The sequence below is a fragment of the Xenopus laevis genome, chromosome 7L, assembly GCF_017654675.1.
Source record: "Xenopus laevis strain J_2021 chromosome 7L, Xenopus_laevis_v10.1, whole genome shotgun sequence".
Classification (NCBI taxonomy): Eukaryota; Metazoa; Chordata; class Amphibia; order Anura; family Pipidae; genus Xenopus; species Xenopus laevis.
In genome coordinates, this window is record NC_054383.1 from 125,290,270 (window position 1) to 125,311,521 (window position 21,252).

Sequence of the window (21,252 nt, forward strand, 5' to 3'; positions counted from 1 at the left end):
TGATCTAAGGGTCCTTGTGTTTAGTGACAGATTAGCGATGATGCTGATTGGTTAAGAAATGGAAGGTTTAATGTATGCAGGTTTGCAGGGGACATGGTGTCCAATAATTCACTCCGATAGGCAATTAAAGTTTACCTTTAAAGGAGAATTCAACCCTAACGTTAAAAACCCCTACCCTACATAGACCCCTCTCCCCCCAGTCTAAGTGTTACCCCAGGCAAAAGCCCCTAACGTTTTACTTACCCCTCTGTGCAGATTCAGGCATTGGAATTCACGGGCGCCATTTTCTTCTCTTCGGAAATCTTCAGAATGAGACCAGCATGGCGGTGCATGCGCAGTTGGAGCAATTTTCTGTTTCACGATAACTACGCATGCGCCGAAACTCACCAAAATTGCTGAATTGATGGTCTCATTCCGAAGATGTCTCCCATGAATTCCGATGCCTGAATCTGCGCCGAGGGGTATGTAAAACATTAGGGGCATTTGTCCAGGGTAACACTTAGGCTGGGGGGAAGAGGGAGGGTGGGTCTATGTATGTTAGGGGGGTAGGGTTTTTTAATGTTAGAGTTGAATTATCCTTTAAATTAATTTTTAGTACGATGTAGCGAGTGATATTCTGAGAGAATTTGCAAAAGGGTTTAATTTTTTATTAATTGTGGTTTTTGAGTTATTTAGCTTTTTATTCGGCAGCTCTCCAGTTGGCAATTTCAGCAATCTGGTTGCTAGGGTCCAAATTACCCTAACAACAATGCATTGATTTAAAATATGAGTATGAATATGGAATAGGAATAGGAAAGGCCTGACTAGAAAGATGAGTAATAAAAAGTAGCAATAAATACATTTGTAGCCTTACGGAGCATTTGTTTATAGATGGGGTCAGTGACCCCTTTTGAACAAAGCTGGAATGAGTCAGAACAGTGATCCCCAACCAGTAGCTCGTGTTGCTCACCAACTCATAGGATGTTGCTCCCAGTGGCCCCAAAGAAGGTGCTTATTTTTGAATTCCAGGCTTGGAGGCAAGTTTTGGTTGCATAAAATGCATGTGTACTGCCAAAGAGAACCTCCTATAGGCTGACGGTCCACATAGGGGCTACCAAATAGCCAATCACAGACCATTTTTGACACCAGGAAGTTTTTGCATGCCTGTGTTGCTCTTTAACTCTTTATTTTTGAATGTGGCTCACGGTGACGGATAAAAAAAGATTGGGGACCCCTGAGTCAGAATAAGAAGGCAAATAATTCAAAAACTATAAAAAAATAAATATTGAAGACCAATTGAAAAGATGATAAGAATTAGCCATTCTATAACATACTAAAAGTTAACTTAATTGTAAGCCACCCCTTTAATGGTAGGGCACAAACCTGGGCTGGTATTAATATAAGTATCAATAGTTAAAAGATGGGTGCACTATACAGATTTTAGGGAAAAACAACATATATAAAGGGCAGAGAAAGCATGGAATGGCTTTCAGTAAAGGTAGCGAGTACAACTACAGGGAGTGAGTAAGAATAAGCTGTGGAATGGTCAGACAATAGTCTCAGCATTGAAAGAAAACTAGAAAGGAATCTCAGCATTAAGTAGGCTCAGGGGTACCATGCTATGGAAAGGCTGGAGAATGCACACTATATATTTCCTGTAGGAGAGGTAAGCACTAAATATGGCCCTGCTTACTAAGTAGAATGGGGCCCCAACTACAAGAAAAAATACCTGCCCAGGCTAAACCACATCCTCTGTCGCGAACCACACCCAGTGCACCCATACACTCCCACTGCCTGCCTATGCCGCACCCACTAACATTGCACACATTTTGTAGTCCTCTTATTGTATGTACAGCCTTCCACTAGAGCCAGTGGTGTATCTTGATGTTACTGGGCCCCATGGGCCCTCAAAATATCCAGAGGTTATCCTGTTTTACCCATATACATTCATTTTACTGATATATTAGGGCTCATGGGGGCCCCCTAAACCTTCTGAGCCCCCCTGCAGCCGCAGAGTCTGCTTCCTCTCTAGTTACGCCCCTGACCAGAGCTCTCTGACGGCTGGGCCCTTGCAGAATAATGGAGGTAAAGAGTCATTGAGCTGAACTATAACTCATACAAGCTGTCCGAAGAAATCTTGGGTGCCGGTGATTCTTCAAAAGGAACAACTGACTGATGGACAAACTGGTGGAGCTTCAATATATCCCCCGCAGACAGCTTAAAAGAAAACTATACTCCCAAACAATGTAGGTCTCTATAAAAATATATTGCATAAAGCAGCTTATATGTAAAATCCTGCTTCATGTAAATAAACCATTTTCATAACAATATACCTTTTTAGTAGTATGTGCCATTGGGTAATCATAAATAGAAAATTGCCATTTTAAAAAATAAGGGCCTACCCCCTGGGCTCATAAGAGTCACAGTGCACACAAACATACCAAACAAACCATACAAGTAAGGTCACATGAGCCAATTAAAATACAGAGTTCTGTCTTTTGCTTCCACACTTCTTCCTGTTACAGTTAGAGTTGTAGTATTTCTGGTCAGGTGATCTCTGAGGCAGCACACAGACCATCACGAAATGGTGGCTCAAGGCAAGAGATGTAAAAGGGCAAGATTTACTTAAATATATATACCAGTTTGGTAAGATTCTTTAATATGCCACTTAGTTTGATATAAACTATTTATATTCATTTTGGGGGTATAGTTTTACTTTAATTACTCTCAGATAAAATAGAGTAGTTGTGTGAAAGTTCCTTTATAGGTTAACCTCTCCACGGGTGTGAGCCCAAGAATTCAATAATTCAGTGGTCGCTCAGAGAGTCTACCCTGAGCCCCTACACACTAAAGTCCATACTCTATAGGCTTGCTCATACTAGCCGGCCTTGTCTATCTCACACTACTATAATGTGCCATTACATGAATTAGTCAATAGCCTGTTTTCCCGCCACTCGCTCTTCAATACCTCCAGGACAATCAGGAACCTCGGGTTATACCCAGGGCTGGATTTCTGTGCCGGTCCTATCGTCCGCTTCTTTCACGTGCGCCCCAATCCTATCATGAGTGTGTGCTCCTCAGTGCTAACCGAGAATGCGGCTGGAGCCTGAAAATTTGCCTAACTACGCCCTAGCCTTTGTGGCCTCGCCACAAAGCCGGTCCTGGTTATACCTTTTAATTTAAAACCCTTACACCACCATAGTACCCCAATTAACGACAGCGCTGTGGAATACGTTGGCGTTCTATAAATACATGTTAATAATAATAATAACAACCCCCTTCCCATGTGGTTGAAGGGCCGAATCGTCCCATCACCCTTCAGAAGTTCAAAATACACTGTAGCACACCACAACATTAGGACAGCAGACATGAGAAGGAGGAGGGAGCGTCAGTAGGAAAAGAAATGGTGGGCAGTATGGTGCTAAGGAGAAAGTTCAGCCACCTGCAGGGAAAGCACTGCACCAATCCAAACTCCTCGACCATCGGTTATTGGGTCATCCCATGCTACAATACTATTGTCTAGTAACCTTCAGCAGGTAGCATTTCTTGGTCAGTGGTTTGATAACAAATATCTGATTGGTTTCTTTGGCTTACTAGATAACGGCCAAGTAGGGTTGCAGCCTATTCTGGAAATAAAAAATACTGGCTCTTGTATTTTATCTTTCTTTAAAATTGGGATCAAGCATCATTTTTACCAGGTCCTTAAATACCAGCTAGGTTGCAACAGTAAATGCCAAAAAACAGTTTTGGAACTAGCCCGTGGGTTCTGGCAAATGCCAGAGGGGCTGCTGTAAGATGCCATTGACAGTCACAATTAATTTGGCTGGTGAGGGGGCTGTTTGGGCCTTTTTGTGCCTGAAATGCCCAGGGCCTATTTCTTTTTATTTTTAAAGGTTTTTGTTTATACATTTTTTACCAACAAAACAAACTAACAGAACAGTAAATGTTACAAATATATACAGGCGTTAGTCATATTAAAATATATATACTGTATCCCATTGCAGTGGAGTACAGAACTAGTGCATTTTATAAGCTAGTATCTTAGAGGAAATATACCTTGCTGGTTAACTACCAGTGGCGGAACTACCGGGGGAGCAGGGGGTGCGAGCGGGCCAGAACCCACACCCCCTCAGGGCCCCCCCGGGTCACGCACCCCCCTCTAGTTACGCTACTGTTTACTACGCAGGCCATAGAATGGTAATAGGGCTCATACATTTAGTTCAGCTTCCGGACACACTTTCAGCCAGGGACCCCAAACTGCGTCAAACTTCTGGGGGCAATATCTAACCATGTATATCAATTTTATCACAGGGAGCCTGCTGTTTACCAACGCAACCCACCATTTTACTGAGGATTAGGGCTCATCATTTCGATGAGCTTTTTCCAATAGAACAGTGTGGTTCATAGTAACATTCTGGTTTTAATGCGGGGGGCTAAGTCATCTTAGACCCAACAGGCAGGCTTCGGGGGTTAGAACTCCAGGCAGTAGGACTTGATTAGATATGTGGTCAATAGATTTGGTCCAGTAGTCAAACTTCTGGGGGCAATGTCTAGCCATATGTCAGTTTTATCATAAGGAGCCTGCTGTTTACTACTTACTGTTTACTGTGGGAGGATTAGGGCTCATCCACTTTATTGCTATAAGCTTTTTCCAATAGAACAGTAGGGTCTGTAGTAACATTTAACGCGGGGGCTAAGTCATCTTAGACCAAACAGGCAGGCTTCAGGGGTTAGAAGTCCAGGCAGTAGGACTTGATTACATATGTGTTCAATCGATTTGGTCCAGTAGTTATATATTACTGGGCATGCCCACAGTAGGTGGTAGAAATTAGCGTCTGGGACCTGACACTTATGGCAATTGGTATTGGGATACCTGCCCATGGCTTTAAGTGTCAGTGGGGTAATCTACGTGCTATGGATGATCTTGAATTGCACTATTTTGTCTCTGGTGTAGATTAGTGGTCCTGACACACCTTCCCATGATTCATTGTCTAGGGAGGCAATACGATTTTATCGTACGATCGAACGATTTTACTTTGACTTCAAAAAACTTAGAAAAATGCTGTAGAAGGTCCCCATAGGCTAACATAGCACTTAGGCGGGTTTAATTTGGCGAAGTATTGAAGTCGAAGTTTTATATAAGGAGACAGTACTTCAATTATCGAATATTCAAACTATTTTACTTTTAATCGAATTCGAAGTAAATTCAAAGTCGTAGTATCCTATTCGATGGTCAAAGTATCCAAAAAATTACTTCAAATTTCGAATTTTTTAATTTCCCTCAAATTCACTTCGACCCTTGATAAATCTGCCCCTTACTGTCAGTCTATATATCTCCCAATAGTCCTTTTTTTGAGGGATAGTGTCGATTTTGACAGCTCAACCCACAGTCCCGGATTGTTACTAAAATGTCCTGACTTTCTCTTTGATCTCCTGCACTGAACCAGAAAAAGGGAAAAAGGGCTGCAACACCAAGGGCCCTCCTAGCAGTCCCAGGGGTCCCCTCCTGACTAGCAAACTTCCGCACATATGCGCGAACTCCACATGCATGCGTGGCACTTCCGTAGGGGCGGCAGATGATGTGGGAAGTAGGTCTGGTCCGACCCTTTACATTTGTACCAATTTAAGATAAGCAAATATACAATTGTAAATATTTAAGATAAGCAGGTCTCTTAAGGTGGCCACAGACATAGGGATCCACTTGTTTGGTGATATCGCCAATCAAGTGGATCTCTCTCCGATATGCCCACATTGAAGTGGGCAATATCGTGCTGATCCAATTGTGTGCCCTAGGGCTCAATGATTGGATCAGCATGTATCTCAAACGGGCGGTCGGATCGCGGGACTGCATAATTAGGAGCCAAAATAGGCCCTGCCATTCCTAAAATACAGAGGCCTAAACCACCCCTGCCAGCCCACTTAATAGTCACTTTCTATGGCATCTTACAGCAGCCCTTCTAGCATTTGCCAGAACCCACAGATTGCCAGTCCTGGCCTGGGGAGCGCAGCTTCAACCGGTTGTCAGTAAGAGCCCTTAAACTCCCATAAATGTGTTCAAACTCTCCACAACCTGCCAAATGTTGTAAAATGGATGTGATATTTGGGGGGGGGGTGGCCAAAAATAATCACTACTCATCATATGTTTTAAATGTTGTCAGGCACTTTCTACTTTGATTGATTGATGGTGGTTTTCCTACTTCAGCCCAGGGCCTATTTTAATTTTCAGTCGAGTCCAGACCTGTTCCATTTGGGAAAAGGACTGACACAAGATGACATTGCAAAACAGAAACTTATTTACCAATACTGGGCAAACGTGACCCCAACAGCTTCCCACAGCCACCAGTCAACTATTAGATCTGCAGTGAGAAGAACAAAAACAGAATTGAATTGGTAGGTTGCTATGGGTTACAGCACTAGCTGGGATTTGTTCCGCGTTTATACATTGGCCCAACCTCTCTGTACAAAACAATGTCATTCATCTACAGAGTTGAAGCTAGCGCGCAATCTAATCTGGCAAGTGTGTGTTTTCCACCGCCACGCGTTCTGTACATTCTTATTATCAGTAGCTTCCGGGTGTAGAAAGATGGCAACCAATCGGAAGTTATCTTAGTAGAAACCTCTTCCGGCGTGGGAGAACTGCGCGCGGCTTCCCTTGTGGTCCATTTATTTGTGTTGCACAACTAGAACTGGTACGTTGAGGATATTTATAGTTGTGTGCGTGGATTTTGGCTGGTGGGGACGATATTAGGCTAGGGGTGTGTCAGCGGTGATGTATCTTCTGTTCTGTCGCATAAAATTGGGGCTTATAAAAAATGGACTCCCAGACCCAGTTGTAAACTATAAGACTATTTGCAGTCACCTCTGAGTTCCATGTCCTGTATAAAGACCTTAGGCCTTCAGCCTTATATGTTATATGGTCCTGGAGCTCCTCAGTGGCATAATATCCTTATATATCACAACTGGGGGTACTTTATATGTTACATACATGTTAATATTCCTAACCACCTTATCTCCTTTAATTTTCCACATGCTGTATTATATGAGTTTCCCTCACTCCCTTGTGCATGGACGTAATTACAGAGGACGCAGACCCTATGGCTGCAGGGGGGCCCATGAGGTATAGGGGCCCATGAGGTCAAATAATGAGCAGTTTCAACATCTATTAGTAAATCAGGACAATCTCTGGATATGTTGGGGGCCCTAAAATGAGTTTGCTGTGTGGCCCAGTAACATTTAAAGGAGAACTAAAGCCTAACTAAAGAAGTAGCTAGAAATGTTGTACATTATGTTTTGTGCTTCTGTACCAGCCCAAGGCAACCACAGCCCTTTAGCAGTAAAGATCTGTGTCTCCAAAGATGCCCCAGTAGCTCCCCATCTTCTCTTCTGCTGATTCACTGCACATGCTCTGTCACTTACTGAGCTTCGGGACCCACTCACAATATACAGTACACATAGAATCGAAATGTCACAATATAAGGCTGATTAGTAATTAATACAGATAATTACTACATGGCAGCACAGAAACCAGTGCAATTAGCATCAGAATTTAATAATCAGCAAACCTGTAGCATCAGCTTATATTACAGGGGAAGCTCATTTTCTGCTGGATAATTAGTGACGAGCCCTAAGCTTAGCTTCTCAACAGCCAATCAGAGCCCACTGAGCATGTGAGTGTCACAGACACTTTCCAAGATGGTGACCCCCTGTGACAAGTTTGAAGTCCTGGATCATTGCTGCTATTGACAAGCTGAAACTTTAGGCTGGTGCAATAAGTTCAGTATATAAAATATGGCATTTTTAACCATATTCATGTTTAGGTTTTAATTCTCTTTTAAGGTGGCCATACACCATAAGATCAGGACTGGGTTGCTAAACAAGTGGATCTTAACCCAATATGCCCTACCAAAGGCAGGGCAATTATAACAAAGGATTTTTGGCCTGATATCATTCGGGGAGACCCGTCAGTCTAAAGGACCAATATCGTCAGCTTTAATCTGCCCATATATGGCCACCTTTAATTACACCACTGCTCTTGACACCCTGTGTTACTTGCATATGGCCGATGTATATGCAGAAAAATGCAGAAACAAATTCAGCAGGCGGGGATAGAGTTGAGCCAGCAGGGGAAAAGGAAACAAATACGAAAACAACTATTTCGTGCCTTCCCTTCATTTCCCACTCTCCTGCAACTGTTTCTGCAAACACGGGTAGGACACACAGCTTCTTTAAATATCGCATGGCATCTTGCCGGCTTATAAAGGGAGAATTTTAATAAAGTGCACAAGGAATGCTGGACAATGTGCCTAGCAAAAAGGCCCTTGTAAGAACACTGGTATGTGGTAATACAAAGCTGTCAGCAAACATTAGTTTGGGGATTTAGCAGCCCTTGAAATACCTATAATCAGTTCGACCAATATTTCCATGAGACAACGAGACTTAATTATTTTCTCTCTCTCTCTGTTTATTCCAGTGTGTATCACACATAACTGATATCATGTGCCAGTCCATGGCGGTGGTGTGAAGCAGAAATCTGCTGGTCCCGGTGTCAGACACAAGTCTTCCCTTTTCTTCTGTCTGAGCCTATATTGGAGAATAATGCCTGTGATCAAACTGAAGCACGTGGTTTCCTGTAGCAGTGCCGATACAGTAAGAATCCTTTTATATACAATAAATCCCCATTTGGCTCTGTGACTTGAGTGAAGGTTCAGTGCATCACGCCGTAATATTTGTCATTGCTAGATCTGATGACTAAGCAATAGCACATGCTGCTATCACTGTTATTTCATCAGTTTCCCTGAATTGCACCCCCCCTTCCTCCACGAGGATTGTGGAAAGGTTCCTGTCTCGGAGCTTTCACAACATAATGGATGAGTAAAAGCACTCTGATTTTAAATAAATAACATACCGTATATACTCGAGTATAAGCCGTCCCGAGTATAAGCCGAGGTACCTAATTTTACCTCCAAAAACTGGGAAAGCTTATTGACTCGAGTATAAGCCGAGGGTGAGAAATGCAGCAGCTTCTGGTAAGTTTCAATCTCGTTTTTTGGATGACTATTCTTAGGCGCCGGCTGCTATTCTAAGGCGCCGGCTGCTATTCTAAGGCGCCGGCTGCTATTCTTAGGCCCCGGCTACTATTCTAAGGCGCCGGCGAATATTCTTAGGCGCCGGCTACTATTCTAAGGCGCCGGCAAATATTCTTAGGCGCTGGCGACCGTTTTTGCGCTTGACCCGAATATAAGCCGAGGTAGAGTTTTTCAGCATATTTTGGGGGCTGAAAAACTCGGCTTATACTCGAGTATATACGGTAACTCATTGTGTAAATGCCAAACTCGGGGAGGCCCATTTATCAAAGTCTGAATTTATCTCATTATTTTCTGAAAACGACTCCCACCAAATACGCACGTTTTTTTCGCCTTATTTATCAATACATTTTCCCGAAAATTTCCCAAAAAATCGTGAAAAAAAAACAAGTCGTTCAAATTTTTAACGTTTTCCAACTGATTTTTTTTCTGATTTTTGCCCGAAAACCACAAAATCGGCTTAATACATGAGACCCAGCGCAGATCAGGATATTTTCAGGACTTCTCCTATTGACTTATCTGCAACCTTGTTAGGCCTGAGATGCCGGATTTTCAGATTCTGACTTTTTCCATCCTTGGGGTATAATAAATCCCGGGTTTTTGGCATTCTAAGTAAATAAATAACTAGGGATGCACCGAATCCACAATTTTGGATTTGGCTGAACCCCCGAAACCTTTGTGAAAGGCTGCATACCAAACCGAATCCAAATTTGCATATGCATTGCAGATCCAGTCGTTTTGCTTGGTTGCTAAACGAGTGGATCTTAACCCGGATCTAAACACGATATCCCTCCCGGCCCCTAATTTGCATATGCAAATTAGGATTCGGATTTGGTTCGGCCGAGCAGAAGGATTTGGCTGAATCCAAATCCTGCTGAAAAATGCCGAAACCCGAACCAAATCCTGGATTCGGTTCATCCCTATAAATAACTCTGCAGTGTTCTGTTTGATACAGACATACACAAATGTTTGGCAGGTAGAGACACCCTCACCTTTAACTCAACAAACTCCTGTGCTCCTCAGACACACACAGCGGAGAACTTGCTGAAAGCCGACACGTACCGCAAATGGAAAGCTGCCCGACCCGGGGAGAAGCAGATCTCCCTCATTTTGCAGGTATGGAATTTAGAGTGAGAGAGTACACTCTACATTAGGCACTGAGCAATAACAGTGCTTGTCATATGTTTTACATGGTAACGTGTGGCCTGTTTTACTAATGTAATGTGCTTGCTTCCAGTATTTAAAGGGGTGGTTCACCTTTAAGTTAACTTTTATTATGTTATAGAATGGCCAATTCTAAGCAATTTTTTAATTGGTTTTCATTATTTATTTTTTATCGTTTTTTATAGTTATTTGCCTTTTTCTTCTGACACTTTGCAGCTTTCAATTGGGCGTCGCAGACGCCCTTCTAAAATGTATTATTATTGCTACTTTTTATTACTGATCCTTCTATTCAGTCCCTCTCCTATTCATATCCCAGTCTCTTATTCAAATCAATGCGTGGTTGCTAGGATAATTTGGACCCTAGCTACCAGATTGGTTAAGATGCAAATTGAAGAGCTGCTGAATACAAAGCTAAATAACTCAAAAACCACAAATTATAAAAAATTAAAGCCAATTGCAAATTGTCTCAGAATATCACTCTATACATCATAGTAAAAGTTATCTCAAAGGTGAACAACACCTTTAACTGAATATCAGGCATGTTTACTAACATTGGTTGCTATGGGCAACATCTCCAGCAATGGTCAGAGCCTCCTTCATTTGCAAATGACAGTCACCTGACCCACAAAATCTATAGGGAATGATTCCTGGGCATTTAGTTACCCAGTTGCTGAGCCTTCAAATTCCCAGATGGCAAAACTCAAAACAGAGCCATGTGCGTTATCCCTTGAAATGGATGGGGTTTTCCCTACACCACCTTTTATTAGCAGTGATGCTTATAAGAAGCTTAAAGGGACAGTAAGTCCTTTCAACATAGGGTTGGGGCTAAACATGTTTTTTTTTTTGGCTGTTTTTGTAATTAGGAAATATGTTTTTTGATGCACTAAACGGAAAAATTGGAAAATGAAATAAGTCACTTTCTCCTTCCTGGTCCCAATGAGCAAAGTCAAGCACAACAGAGGGCTTTTCAGTGGGCTGCTAGTTTGTTTGTCTTAAAGGAACAGTTCAATGTGAAATTAAAAACTGTGTAAATAGGCTGTGCAAAATAAAAAATGTTTCTAATATAGTTAGTTAGCCAAAAATGTAATGTATAAAGGCTGGAGTGACTGGATGTCTAACATAATAGCCAGAACACTACTTCCTGCTTTTCAGCTCTCTAACTCTGAGTTAGTCAGCGACTATAAGGGGGGCCACATGGGACATAACTGTTCAGTGAGTTTGTAATTGATCCTCAGCATTCAGCTCAGATTCAAAAGCAACAGTTATGATCCATGTGCCCCCCCAGTCTCTGATTGGTTACTGCCTGGTAACCAGGGTAAACAAATAGTGTAAACAAATATAAATCAGTGGAGGGCACTCCAATTTTCTCTCGAAAAAGAGGGGTTTTTTTTAGCTACAATTAAATAGGCGCAATAAGCCCCAACAAAGGCCTCCATATAAGGCCTAAAACAGCACAAAATATTCAAATACGGGCTTGCACTCAGAAAAATGAACATACAAGGTGTTGTTTTTTAAAAAGATTTTATTAAGACAATAATGCAGAAATATTACAACATTAAAATACATATGAAAGTCAATTTGACAAGTAGTGTCATGAAAATTAATACAATACGATAAGTATTATAATACAGGTGCATACCACCTTGGTGCAATCACAGGCTAAAGGAAGCGGATATACTGACCAAAGAATTAGAATTACCCCGATGTTTCGGCTAAAAGCCTTTCTCAAGGGGAATTCTGCTGAATTCCCCTTGAGAAAGGCTTTTAGCCTGTGATTGCACCAAGGTGGTATGTACCTGTATTTGCCGATTTCACAGATTCGGTTCGGTATTCGGCCAAATCTTTCGTGAAGGATTCGGGTGTTTGGCCGAATCTTTCGTGAAGGATTCGGGTGTTCGGCCGAATCTTTCATGAAGGATTCGGGTGTTCGGCAGAACCTTTCGTGAAGGATTCGGGTGTTCGGCCAAATCCAAAAAAGTGGATTCGGCTCATCCCTAGTTGTTACTAATGTTCACTTACTTTGGTGCCTGTGATTTCCTGCAGTTCGAAAAGGAGGAGCAGATCCACAGCATTGATATCGGCAATGAAGGTTCTGCTTTTGTGGAAGTGCTGGTTGGACGCTCCACTTCAGTCAGCGAGCAGGAATATGAGGTAAGACAGGTGGTTACTAACTATGTAACTATTTATGTAATTACTGTGCTGACTTCAGTGGTTGGGACAATTGGTTATTGAAGTATTCGGCTGTTGACAATAAAATTCCCTAAATATTTAGCAAACAGAAGTGACAATTGGTTAGCAATGTGCTTGGAGGGAGGTTTCTAGAATTCTTGGGTTCACCCTTTTCTCTGTCGTCTCAAGGGGGACACAGGGACAGATGGGGTTAAGCTCAACCCTCTAGGAGGCAGGACACTTAGAATAAAAAAAGAAAAAGGGGGCGTGCCAATACCATGGCTTAACCCAACCTAGAACTAAACCATTCAGTTTTTAAGTGTCCTGCTTCCAAGGAGGATGGACAAAAATTCTTCAACGAAGTATTTTGTCAGAATACTGGCAAATGAGGTTTTCATCCGGAGCAGGGCTACCTGTATCCTTTGTGATGTGCCTCCTACGAGGGATGCCCACCGGAGTCATTTCTAGCATTAGCTATACTGACGGTCAGTCCTGGCAAGACATGCCTGCATTCCGTTATGGGAGAGCAGAGGGTCTAACCGGTGCGGCAAAACTGTGAGTATAACCCCTTCTCAGTGGTTTAACCTCTGCTGGCTCTCCCTCCCCTTCCATCACCTACTGCGGCTTCCCCAGTCCTGCCCGCCGGTCTCGCCTCTATGCCTCACTTCTACTATACGGGGGCTTCCCCCCCCTTGCGCTCTAGGTCCTTCTCTCTCTCCTTCACCGCTGCTGCGATGCGGAGGAGGAAGGGACGCGCCATGCGTTCCAGCGCCATTTTGTTTTGCGCTCCAGGTGGAACGCATGGTTAGGCGCGCTTTTACAGGAGGCGGTTCCTAACTCCCTCTTCCTTCCTTCTCCTTCGCGCCGACTTCTCACCACGCTGGCGCACTTCTGAGGGCTCGCGACGGCAGGGGGCCACAGGACAGAGGAGGAGATCTCCCTACTGGACGCGCGCAAGTTAACCCTTCCATTTCCAGGGTACAGCGCATTACAGCCGTGCGCAATTAACCCTTCCATTGCCAGGGTTCAGCGCATTACAGCCCTAAACAGTACCATTGCTACCATTCAGCAGGTAACTCAGACACCGCTATAATGGCAGAGGGTAAGTCAGGGGGACTTTTCCCTAGGGCAGGGGGGAGAGCACCAGCAAAAGCAGCAGCACAAATTACATATTTTACCTGCAAAAACTGCCAGGCTAAAATAAAAGGAGGTCAAGGTGAGCCCCTCTGCAGGTCTTGCAAAAAGGGGGTCTCTTCTGCTCCTACTCAGGTAGACAACCCTGATCCTGGTGACAGCACGGGGACTCCGGGGGGGACCCCCACTCCTGAGGTCTCTGTCCCAGACCCCTCCCCCGGACCCTCTACTGAGCCTCCAGCCCCACTTTGGGCGCTTCAACTTTCTCAGTCCTTAGCTTCCTTACAGAATCTCCCATCCATTGCTGATACTCTAGGTAAAGCCTTGGCCAAGCTGGACCATAAATCCAGCGGCAAACGCAAAAGGTCGGAGAAGTCCAAGGGCCACATTAGTACCCATACTCCGTCCGAGGATTCCGCTTCTGGAGGGGAATCCTCTCACTCCGACGGTGAATTGCCCCCTTCCGAGTTCTCTTCGGACGCAGAGGAGGTCAACGAGGAGTCCGCGGGCCGTGACGTTCAACATGACGTCGATCGCATTATTCAAGGGGTTACCGAGATTCTCAAGGTCACCCCCTCCACGGAATCTCAATCATCCAGCTTGTTTAAGAGGCAACATAAGTCTTCCCTCTGTTTCCCCTCTCATGAACAACTTCTAAGCATTGTTCAGGAGGAATGGAACTTTCCAGAACGAAAATTTCAGGCTACTCGGAAATTTTCGAAATCCTATCCCTTCTCTAGGGATCTGGTGGACAGGTGGTCTCTGCCACCAACTGTGGACGCCCCGGTCTCCAGACTTTCGAAGTCCACAACACTACCCGTTACCGATGCGGCAGCCTTTAAGGATCCGTCCGACAGACGTCTCGAGGGGTTCCTCAAGGCTGTCTACTCTTCCGCGGGTTCTACCCTTCCTTCCGGGCGTTCCAATTTTCGCTCCAAACCAGCTGACAAAGGACGTCCGGCTTGGAAATCCAACAAGTTCCACAGCAAGTCTTCTGCCGATAAATCCGCCTCGGGCTGACGGGGCACCCCCTCCGGGATCGCAGCAGTCCTTCGGGGGCAGACTACTGCAATTCCGGGAGGTCTGGCTCCGGCACTCTTCAGACGCCTGGGTGAACGAAATCGTATCGGAAGGTTATCATCTGGACTTCTCTTCTCTCCCTCCTCGAAAGTTTCTCATGTCCAGACTTCCCACCAGTGCGACCAAGGCCATGGCCTTTCTAGATTGTGTCCACCAGATGGAACGGAGTGGCGTCATCACTCCAGTACCTCCTCCGGAGACATTCTCAGGTTTCTACTCCAATTTGTTCCTGGTCCCCAAACGCGACGGCTCCTTCAGGCCGGTACTGGACCTCAAATTTCTCAACAAATTCATCAGGTCGGTCAAGTTCAAGATGGAAACCCTTCGATCCGTCATCCGGGGGATGGAACGAGATCAGTGGCTGATGTCCCTGGACATCAAAGACGCCTATCTCCACGTACCGATCTGGCCTCCTCATCACCAGTATCTGAGGTTTGCCTTCAAAAATCGGCACTATCAGTTTGTGGCTCTTCCCTTCGGCCTTTCCTCAGCCCCCAGGGTCTTCACCAAACTCATGGCGGTGACCGCGGCAGCCCTGCGACTCCAGGGCATCTCCGTGACGCCTTACTTGGACGATCTGCTCCTGAAGGCCAGGACGAAAGACAAGAGCGAACGGGATCTTCAGAACGCCATTGCCTTACTTCAGGACTTCGGCTGGACCATCAATTGGAAGAAGTCCAACTTGCTTCCCTGTCACAGGATGATTTTTCTGGGACTCGAGTTCAACACTCGCTCAGAAAGAGTGAGTCTCCCTCCGGAGAAACAGGAGAAGATCAGAACTCGAGTGCAATCCTTACTTCAGACCCCCAAACCCTCCATACTTCTCCTTATGAAGGTTCTCGGTCTCATGGTCTCGTCGATCGAGGCGGTCCCCTTTGCACAACTGCATCTTCGCCCGCTTCAAGCCAACATTCTAGCCACCTGGAAGGGAGGTCCCTTATCGCAGAGAATCTCCCTTCTCAACTCGACGAGGGAGTCTCTTCTTTGGTGGCTCACGCCGACCAACCTGTCCGAGGGTCAGTCCTGGGCGACCCCAGACTGGTTAGTGATAACTACGGATGCCAGTCTCCAGGGCTGGGGCGCAACGTGGGACAATCGGTCTGCACAAGGACTATGGGCCCCCGAGGAGTCCAAACTCTCCATCAACGTTCTGGAGCTAAGAGCAGTGAAACTGTCTCTCCGACACTGGTCGCCCCACCTTCAGTCCCGGGCCGTGCGGGTGCAAAGCGACAACTCCACCACCGTCGCATACATCAACAGGCAAGGCGGGACTCGCAGCAAGGCCGCCTTGGCGGAGGTTCAACAGATACTGCACTGGGCGGAAGCCAGCTCGGTAAAACTTTCCGCCATTCACATCCCGGGAGTGGACAACACCAGCGCCGACTTCCTCAGTCGACACCTTCTGGAACCGGGAGAATGGGAGCTTCACCCGGACACGTTTGCGGAAATCGTGGACCACTGGGGTCTTCCGGAGATCGATTTGATGGCGTCCAGAGTCAATCGCAAGGTACCCGCCTTCTTCGCCCGCTCCCGCGATCCTCTGGCAGTGGGAATAGACGCCATGTCTCAGACCTGGCGATTCGACCTCGCCTATGTCTTCCCTCCTCTTCCCATGCTACCTCGGGTGCTGAAGAAGATGCGGCAGTCTCACATCACGGCCATCGTCATAGCCCCCTTCTGGCCCCGGCGAACTTGGTTCTCGGATCTTCAGGAGATGTCCGTAGCCCGGCCTCTGCGTCTCTCTCCGAGACCCGACCTACTACTTCAGGGTCCTATCGTCCATCACAACCCGGGCCTCTTCGCTTTGACGGGATGGCTATTGAGGCAGCCATCTGGAGACGACAGGGGATAGCAGAAGATGTCATCGCCACCATGTTGAAGTCCCGCAAGTCCACGTCTTCGAAGGCCTACCACAGGGTTTGGCGGAACTATTGGACCTGGTGCAGGGAGACCTCTGTCCCCTCAGCGGATTCTTCCTTCATGGACTGTGTCATCCCTCGAGTTTTATCCTTTCTCCAAAGGGGTCTGCAGCTGGGCCTGAAACTCAGCTCCTTAAAAGTGCAGGTTTCGGCACTGTCTGTCTTACTCCAATCCCGTCTGGCCAAGGATGACGCGGTCCATACCTTCCTCCAAGGGGTGGCTCACGTTGCTCCCCCTTTCCGTTCTCCGACTCCTGGTTGGGACCTCAACCTTGTCCTGGACGCCCTTCTGGATCCTCCCTTCGAACCGCTTGGAACGGTCTCGGAGGACTGGCTTACCCGGAAGGTCGTTTTCCTTGTGGCAATCTCCTCTGCCAGGAGGGTTTCGGAACTCGGCGCCTTGTCATGTGATCCGGCCTTCCTTGTTCTTCACAAGGACAAGGCTGTTCTGCGCACTGTCCCGTCTTTTCTTCCCAAAGTGGTGACTTCTTTCCATATCAATCAGGAGATCGTCGTACCATCCCTGTGTCCGAATCCCAAAAATGACAAGGAACGCAGGCTTCACGCCCTGGATGTCGTCAGAGCTCTCCGTTGGTATCTGGAAAGGTCCAAATCTTTCCGGCGTTCGCAGTCCCTGTTCATTCTGCACTCGGGGACTCGAAGGGGATTGGCGGCGTCTAAGGTGTCCATTGCCCGATGGATCAGAGAGACCGTTGAGAAGGCCTACATTTCCAAGGGTCGTACTCCCCCGGCAGGTCTTCGGGCTCACTCAACAAGGTCGGTGGCTGCCTCCTGGGCATGGCGGAATTCAGCTTCTTTGGACCAGATCTGCAGAGCGGCCACCTGGTCTTCCGTACACACATTTACAAAATTCTATTGCCTCGATACCTTTTCCTCGGCCGAAGCTGCCTTTGGCCGGAAGGTACTGCATTCGGTGGTACAGTGAGGTGTCTTTATCTCGCTCCCACCCTGTTTCTTTTGTTGGGGCTGCTTTGTTAGGTCCCCATCTGTCCCTGTGTCCCCCTTGAGACGACAGAGAAAACAGGATTTTTGATACTCACCGTTAAATCTGTTTCTCTGTAGTCGATAAGGGGGACACAGGGCTTCCCGCCCTTCAGCGAGTTGGACCGGTTGGTCCTCAAGTGAAAAGTTTTCCTGTTTACCAGTTCTGCGATTGTTTGCTTATTACTTTGCAGTCTCTTTGTTACTAACTGAATGGTTTAGTTCTAGGTTGGGTTAAGCCATGGTATTGGCACGCCCCCTTTTTCTTTTTTTATTCTAAGTGTCCTGCCTCCTAGAGGGTTGAGCTTAACCCCATCTGTCCCTGTGTCCCCCTTATCGACTACAGAGAAACAGATTTAACGGTGAGTATCAAAAATCCTGTTATCCACTGCTCTGGTCCAGCCTTATACCCTGGGATAGTTTGCTCTTTAGATCCGACACATGATAAATGCACCATCAGCATATGTTCATCTGTTACTTAAAGGGGAACTACTGCAAAAATGAAGTTTTAAAGGGATACTGTCATGGAAAAACATGTTTTTTTCAAAACACATCAGTTAATAGTGCTGCTCCAGCAGACTTCTGCGCTGAAATCCAATTCTCAAAAGAGCAAACAGATTTGTTTATATTCAGTTTTGAAATCTGACATGGGGCTAGACATATTGTCAGTTTCCCAGCTGCCCCTAGTTATGTGACTTGTCCCTGCACTTTAGGATGAAACTACTTTCTGGCAGGCTGTTATTACTTAATGTAACTGAATGTGTCTCAGTGGGACATGGGTTTTTACTATTGAGTGCTGTTCTTAGATCTACCAGGCAGCCGTTATCTTGTGTTAGGGAGCTGCTATCTGGTTTCCTTCCCATTGTTCTGTTGTTATACACGATAATGGAATGCTCAACTGGCAAAGTTTCCACTTGTTGTCAGTGGTGGGTGCTCAACTAGAAGTCCCCCTCCTTGCACGGGAACAAAGGTCAGTTTAGGAAAAAATCCAGAAGCACACCAAAAAATTTTGCTTTAGTGAAATAGGTGATTTATTTAACCTATAAACATTCACAAAGATGGCAACTATTCTGGCCCCTCCGGGCCCTTTATCAAGCTGTTCTATTGTTAGGCTGCTGGGAGGGAAAGGGAAGGGGGTGATATAACTCCAACTGACTGGGGGCAGCTGGGAAACTGTCAATATGTCCAGCCCCATGTCAGATTTCAAAATTAAATATAAAAAAAATCTGTTTGCTCTTTTGAGAAATGGATTTCAGTGAAGAATTCTGCTGGAGCAGCACTATTAACTGATGCGTTTTGAAAAAAAACATGTTTTCCCATGACATTCCCATTGGCTCATGTGACCTAACAAATATGGTTTGTTTGTGTGCACCGTGAATCGTATGATCCCAGGGGGCGGCCCTTATTTTTTAAAATATTTATGATTACCCAATGGCACATACTACTAAATAAGTATATTATTATGAAAATGTTTTTTTTTTTTTACACGAAACAAGGTTTTACGTATGAGCTGTTTTATGCAATGTCTTTTTATAGAGACCTACATTGTTTGAGGGGTATAGTTTTCCTTTAAGGGAGCTGGTTATTACAATAGTGAGGAATATGAACATGATGTCCAAATTCACATTGTGCTCGTCTCTGCGTAGGTCCTCCTGGGAATGTCATCGTTCATGTCTCCTAGTGAGAGCAGGAATGAAAGCAGCCTGAATCGAACGCGAATGTTCGGACCAGACAAGCTCGTGAAAGGAGCGGCCGAAAAGAATTGGGATCGGGTGAAGATCGTGTGCACCCAGCCCTACACTAAGGTCTGCTTACAGAGTGGCAAACATAATTAGTAAACAGAAAATACAACTTATGTCTTCGTCTCCATACTCACAATCCGCTGTTTTACACTGTTAACCTGCACTGTGATATGTGGGTTAACAAAACATCAGTTCATTTCACTTTTTTATGTAAACCTTGGAGTAAATGCTGAAAGCACAAACAGAAGGCTGATGAATGGGTCAAGAGTTCAGACTTTTCCCTCTCTTGTATTTAGTATTTTCTAGGGATGCACCGAATCCAGGATTCGGTTCGGGATTCGGGCAGGAATCGGCCTATTTCAGCAGTATTCGGATTCGGCCAAATCGAATCCTAATTTGCGTATGTAAATTAGGGATGGAGAGGGAAATCGTGTGACTTTGTGACAAAACAATTATGTAAATTTTTTTCCCCTTTCCACCCCTAATTTGAATATGCAAATTAGGATTCAGTTCGGTATTCGGCCGAATCTTTTGCGAAGGATTCGGCCGAATCCAAAATAGTATATTCGGTGCATTCCTAGTATTTTCCCTGTCAGGTACACACAGTGACAAGCTGCATGTCTGTACTGGTTTCCACATCATGTAAATAAAACACGTCTCATTACAACGTGTTACATAGTGAAGTCGGGTTGAGAAAAAGACCAAAGTCCATCGAGTTCAACCCCTCCAAATGAATCCCAGCATCTATACAAACACACACCCACTGAAACTTTATATACCAATATCTATATTCATTGTATATTTTAGTATCACAATAACCTTGGATATTCTGTTTGTCCAAGAAATCATCCAAGGCATTTTTAAAAGCATTAACAGAATCGGCATCACAACATCAACCCGGCAGTACATTTCCCAACCTCACTGTGATGAACCACCTGTTTTGGTTTAAAGGACAAGTTATACTAAAGAAGTAGGCTAGAAATGTTGTACATTATGTTTTAGGCTTCTGTACCAGCCCAAGGCAACCAAAGTTCTTTCGCAGGGAAGAGCTGTGTCTCCAAAGATGCCCCAGTAGCTCCCCATCTTCTTTTCTGCTGATTCACTGCACATGCTCTGTGTTGCTGTCACTTACTGAGCTCAGGGACCCACTCACAATATACAGTACACATAGAATAGAAATGTCTCAGTCTAAGGCTGATGCTAATGCTGCAACTGTTCTATAAACCATTGCACGTTCTCTTGTTTCATTAGAACCTAGCCTATGGGCTGTCATTCATACGCCTGAACTCACCGCCAGAAGATGGCTCTCCCACCGATCCCTCACCGGTATGCTTTCCACCTCTTGTGCACGTGTGATTGAAAGAGCCAAAGGCTATTATAAGGTTCTAAATATGGAAAGATTCATTATCTGTTAATTAGGGGAGCAAAGATATTTTTTTCTCTGATACCTCCTTGTTCCCTTACTCACAGAACCATTTGCATGTTTAATGCCCAGAGGACTGTAAGAGATACAAGCATGGTTATGGCCTGCTAGAAATTTTAAGGATAAGTAAACCTTAAAAATAAGTGAATGTAAAATTGATGAGGGTGCTATTCTAAGCACGTTTACAATGTACATTCATTGTTTATTTTTTTGATTCCAAGATATTAAAGGATTCGTGTACTGTTAACGTCAATTAATTTTGTTACAACAGCACCACCTGCTGGTCATTTTACCACCAGTCTGACCACCAAGTAGTCAAGGAAGTTGTCAGGAGAAAGAGGGCTGGTCTGATGTTTTTCTGGTTAGGAAAGATCTAAAAAAAAATTTATAATTATATTCCTAACCAAAAGAACATCAGAGCAGTCTCTTTCTCCTGACAACTTCCTTGACTACTTGGTGGTCAGACTGGTTGGAAAATGACCAGCAGGTGGCGCTGCTGTAAATAAATGTATTCATATTAACAGTACATGTATCCTTTAATCTTGGAATTAAAGAAT

The 21,252-nt window shown here is 45.0% G+C and overlaps 1 protein-coding gene across 1 annotated transcript in view; it reads left to right on the forward strand.

Annotated features, from left to right (window-relative positions):
- Positions 1 to 6,630: 6,630 nt before the first annotated feature.
- xrcc1.L (X-ray repair complementing defective repair in Chinese hamster cells 1 L homeolog) overlaps positions 6,631 to 21,252 on the forward strand; it is a 28,096-nt gene continuing 13,474 nt past the window's right edge. The window contains 6 exon segments of the mRNA NM_001087242.1: positions 6,631 to 6,668; positions 8,450 to 8,625; positions 10,086 to 10,178; positions 12,270 to 12,377; positions 19,177 to 19,335; positions 20,524 to 20,598. Of these exon segments, the coding sequence (NP_001080711.1) occupies positions 8,575 to 8,625; positions 10,086 to 10,178; positions 12,270 to 12,377; positions 19,177 to 19,335; positions 20,524 to 20,598 (486 nt within the window). The 5' untranslated portion in view covers positions 6,631 to 6,668; positions 8,450 to 8,574.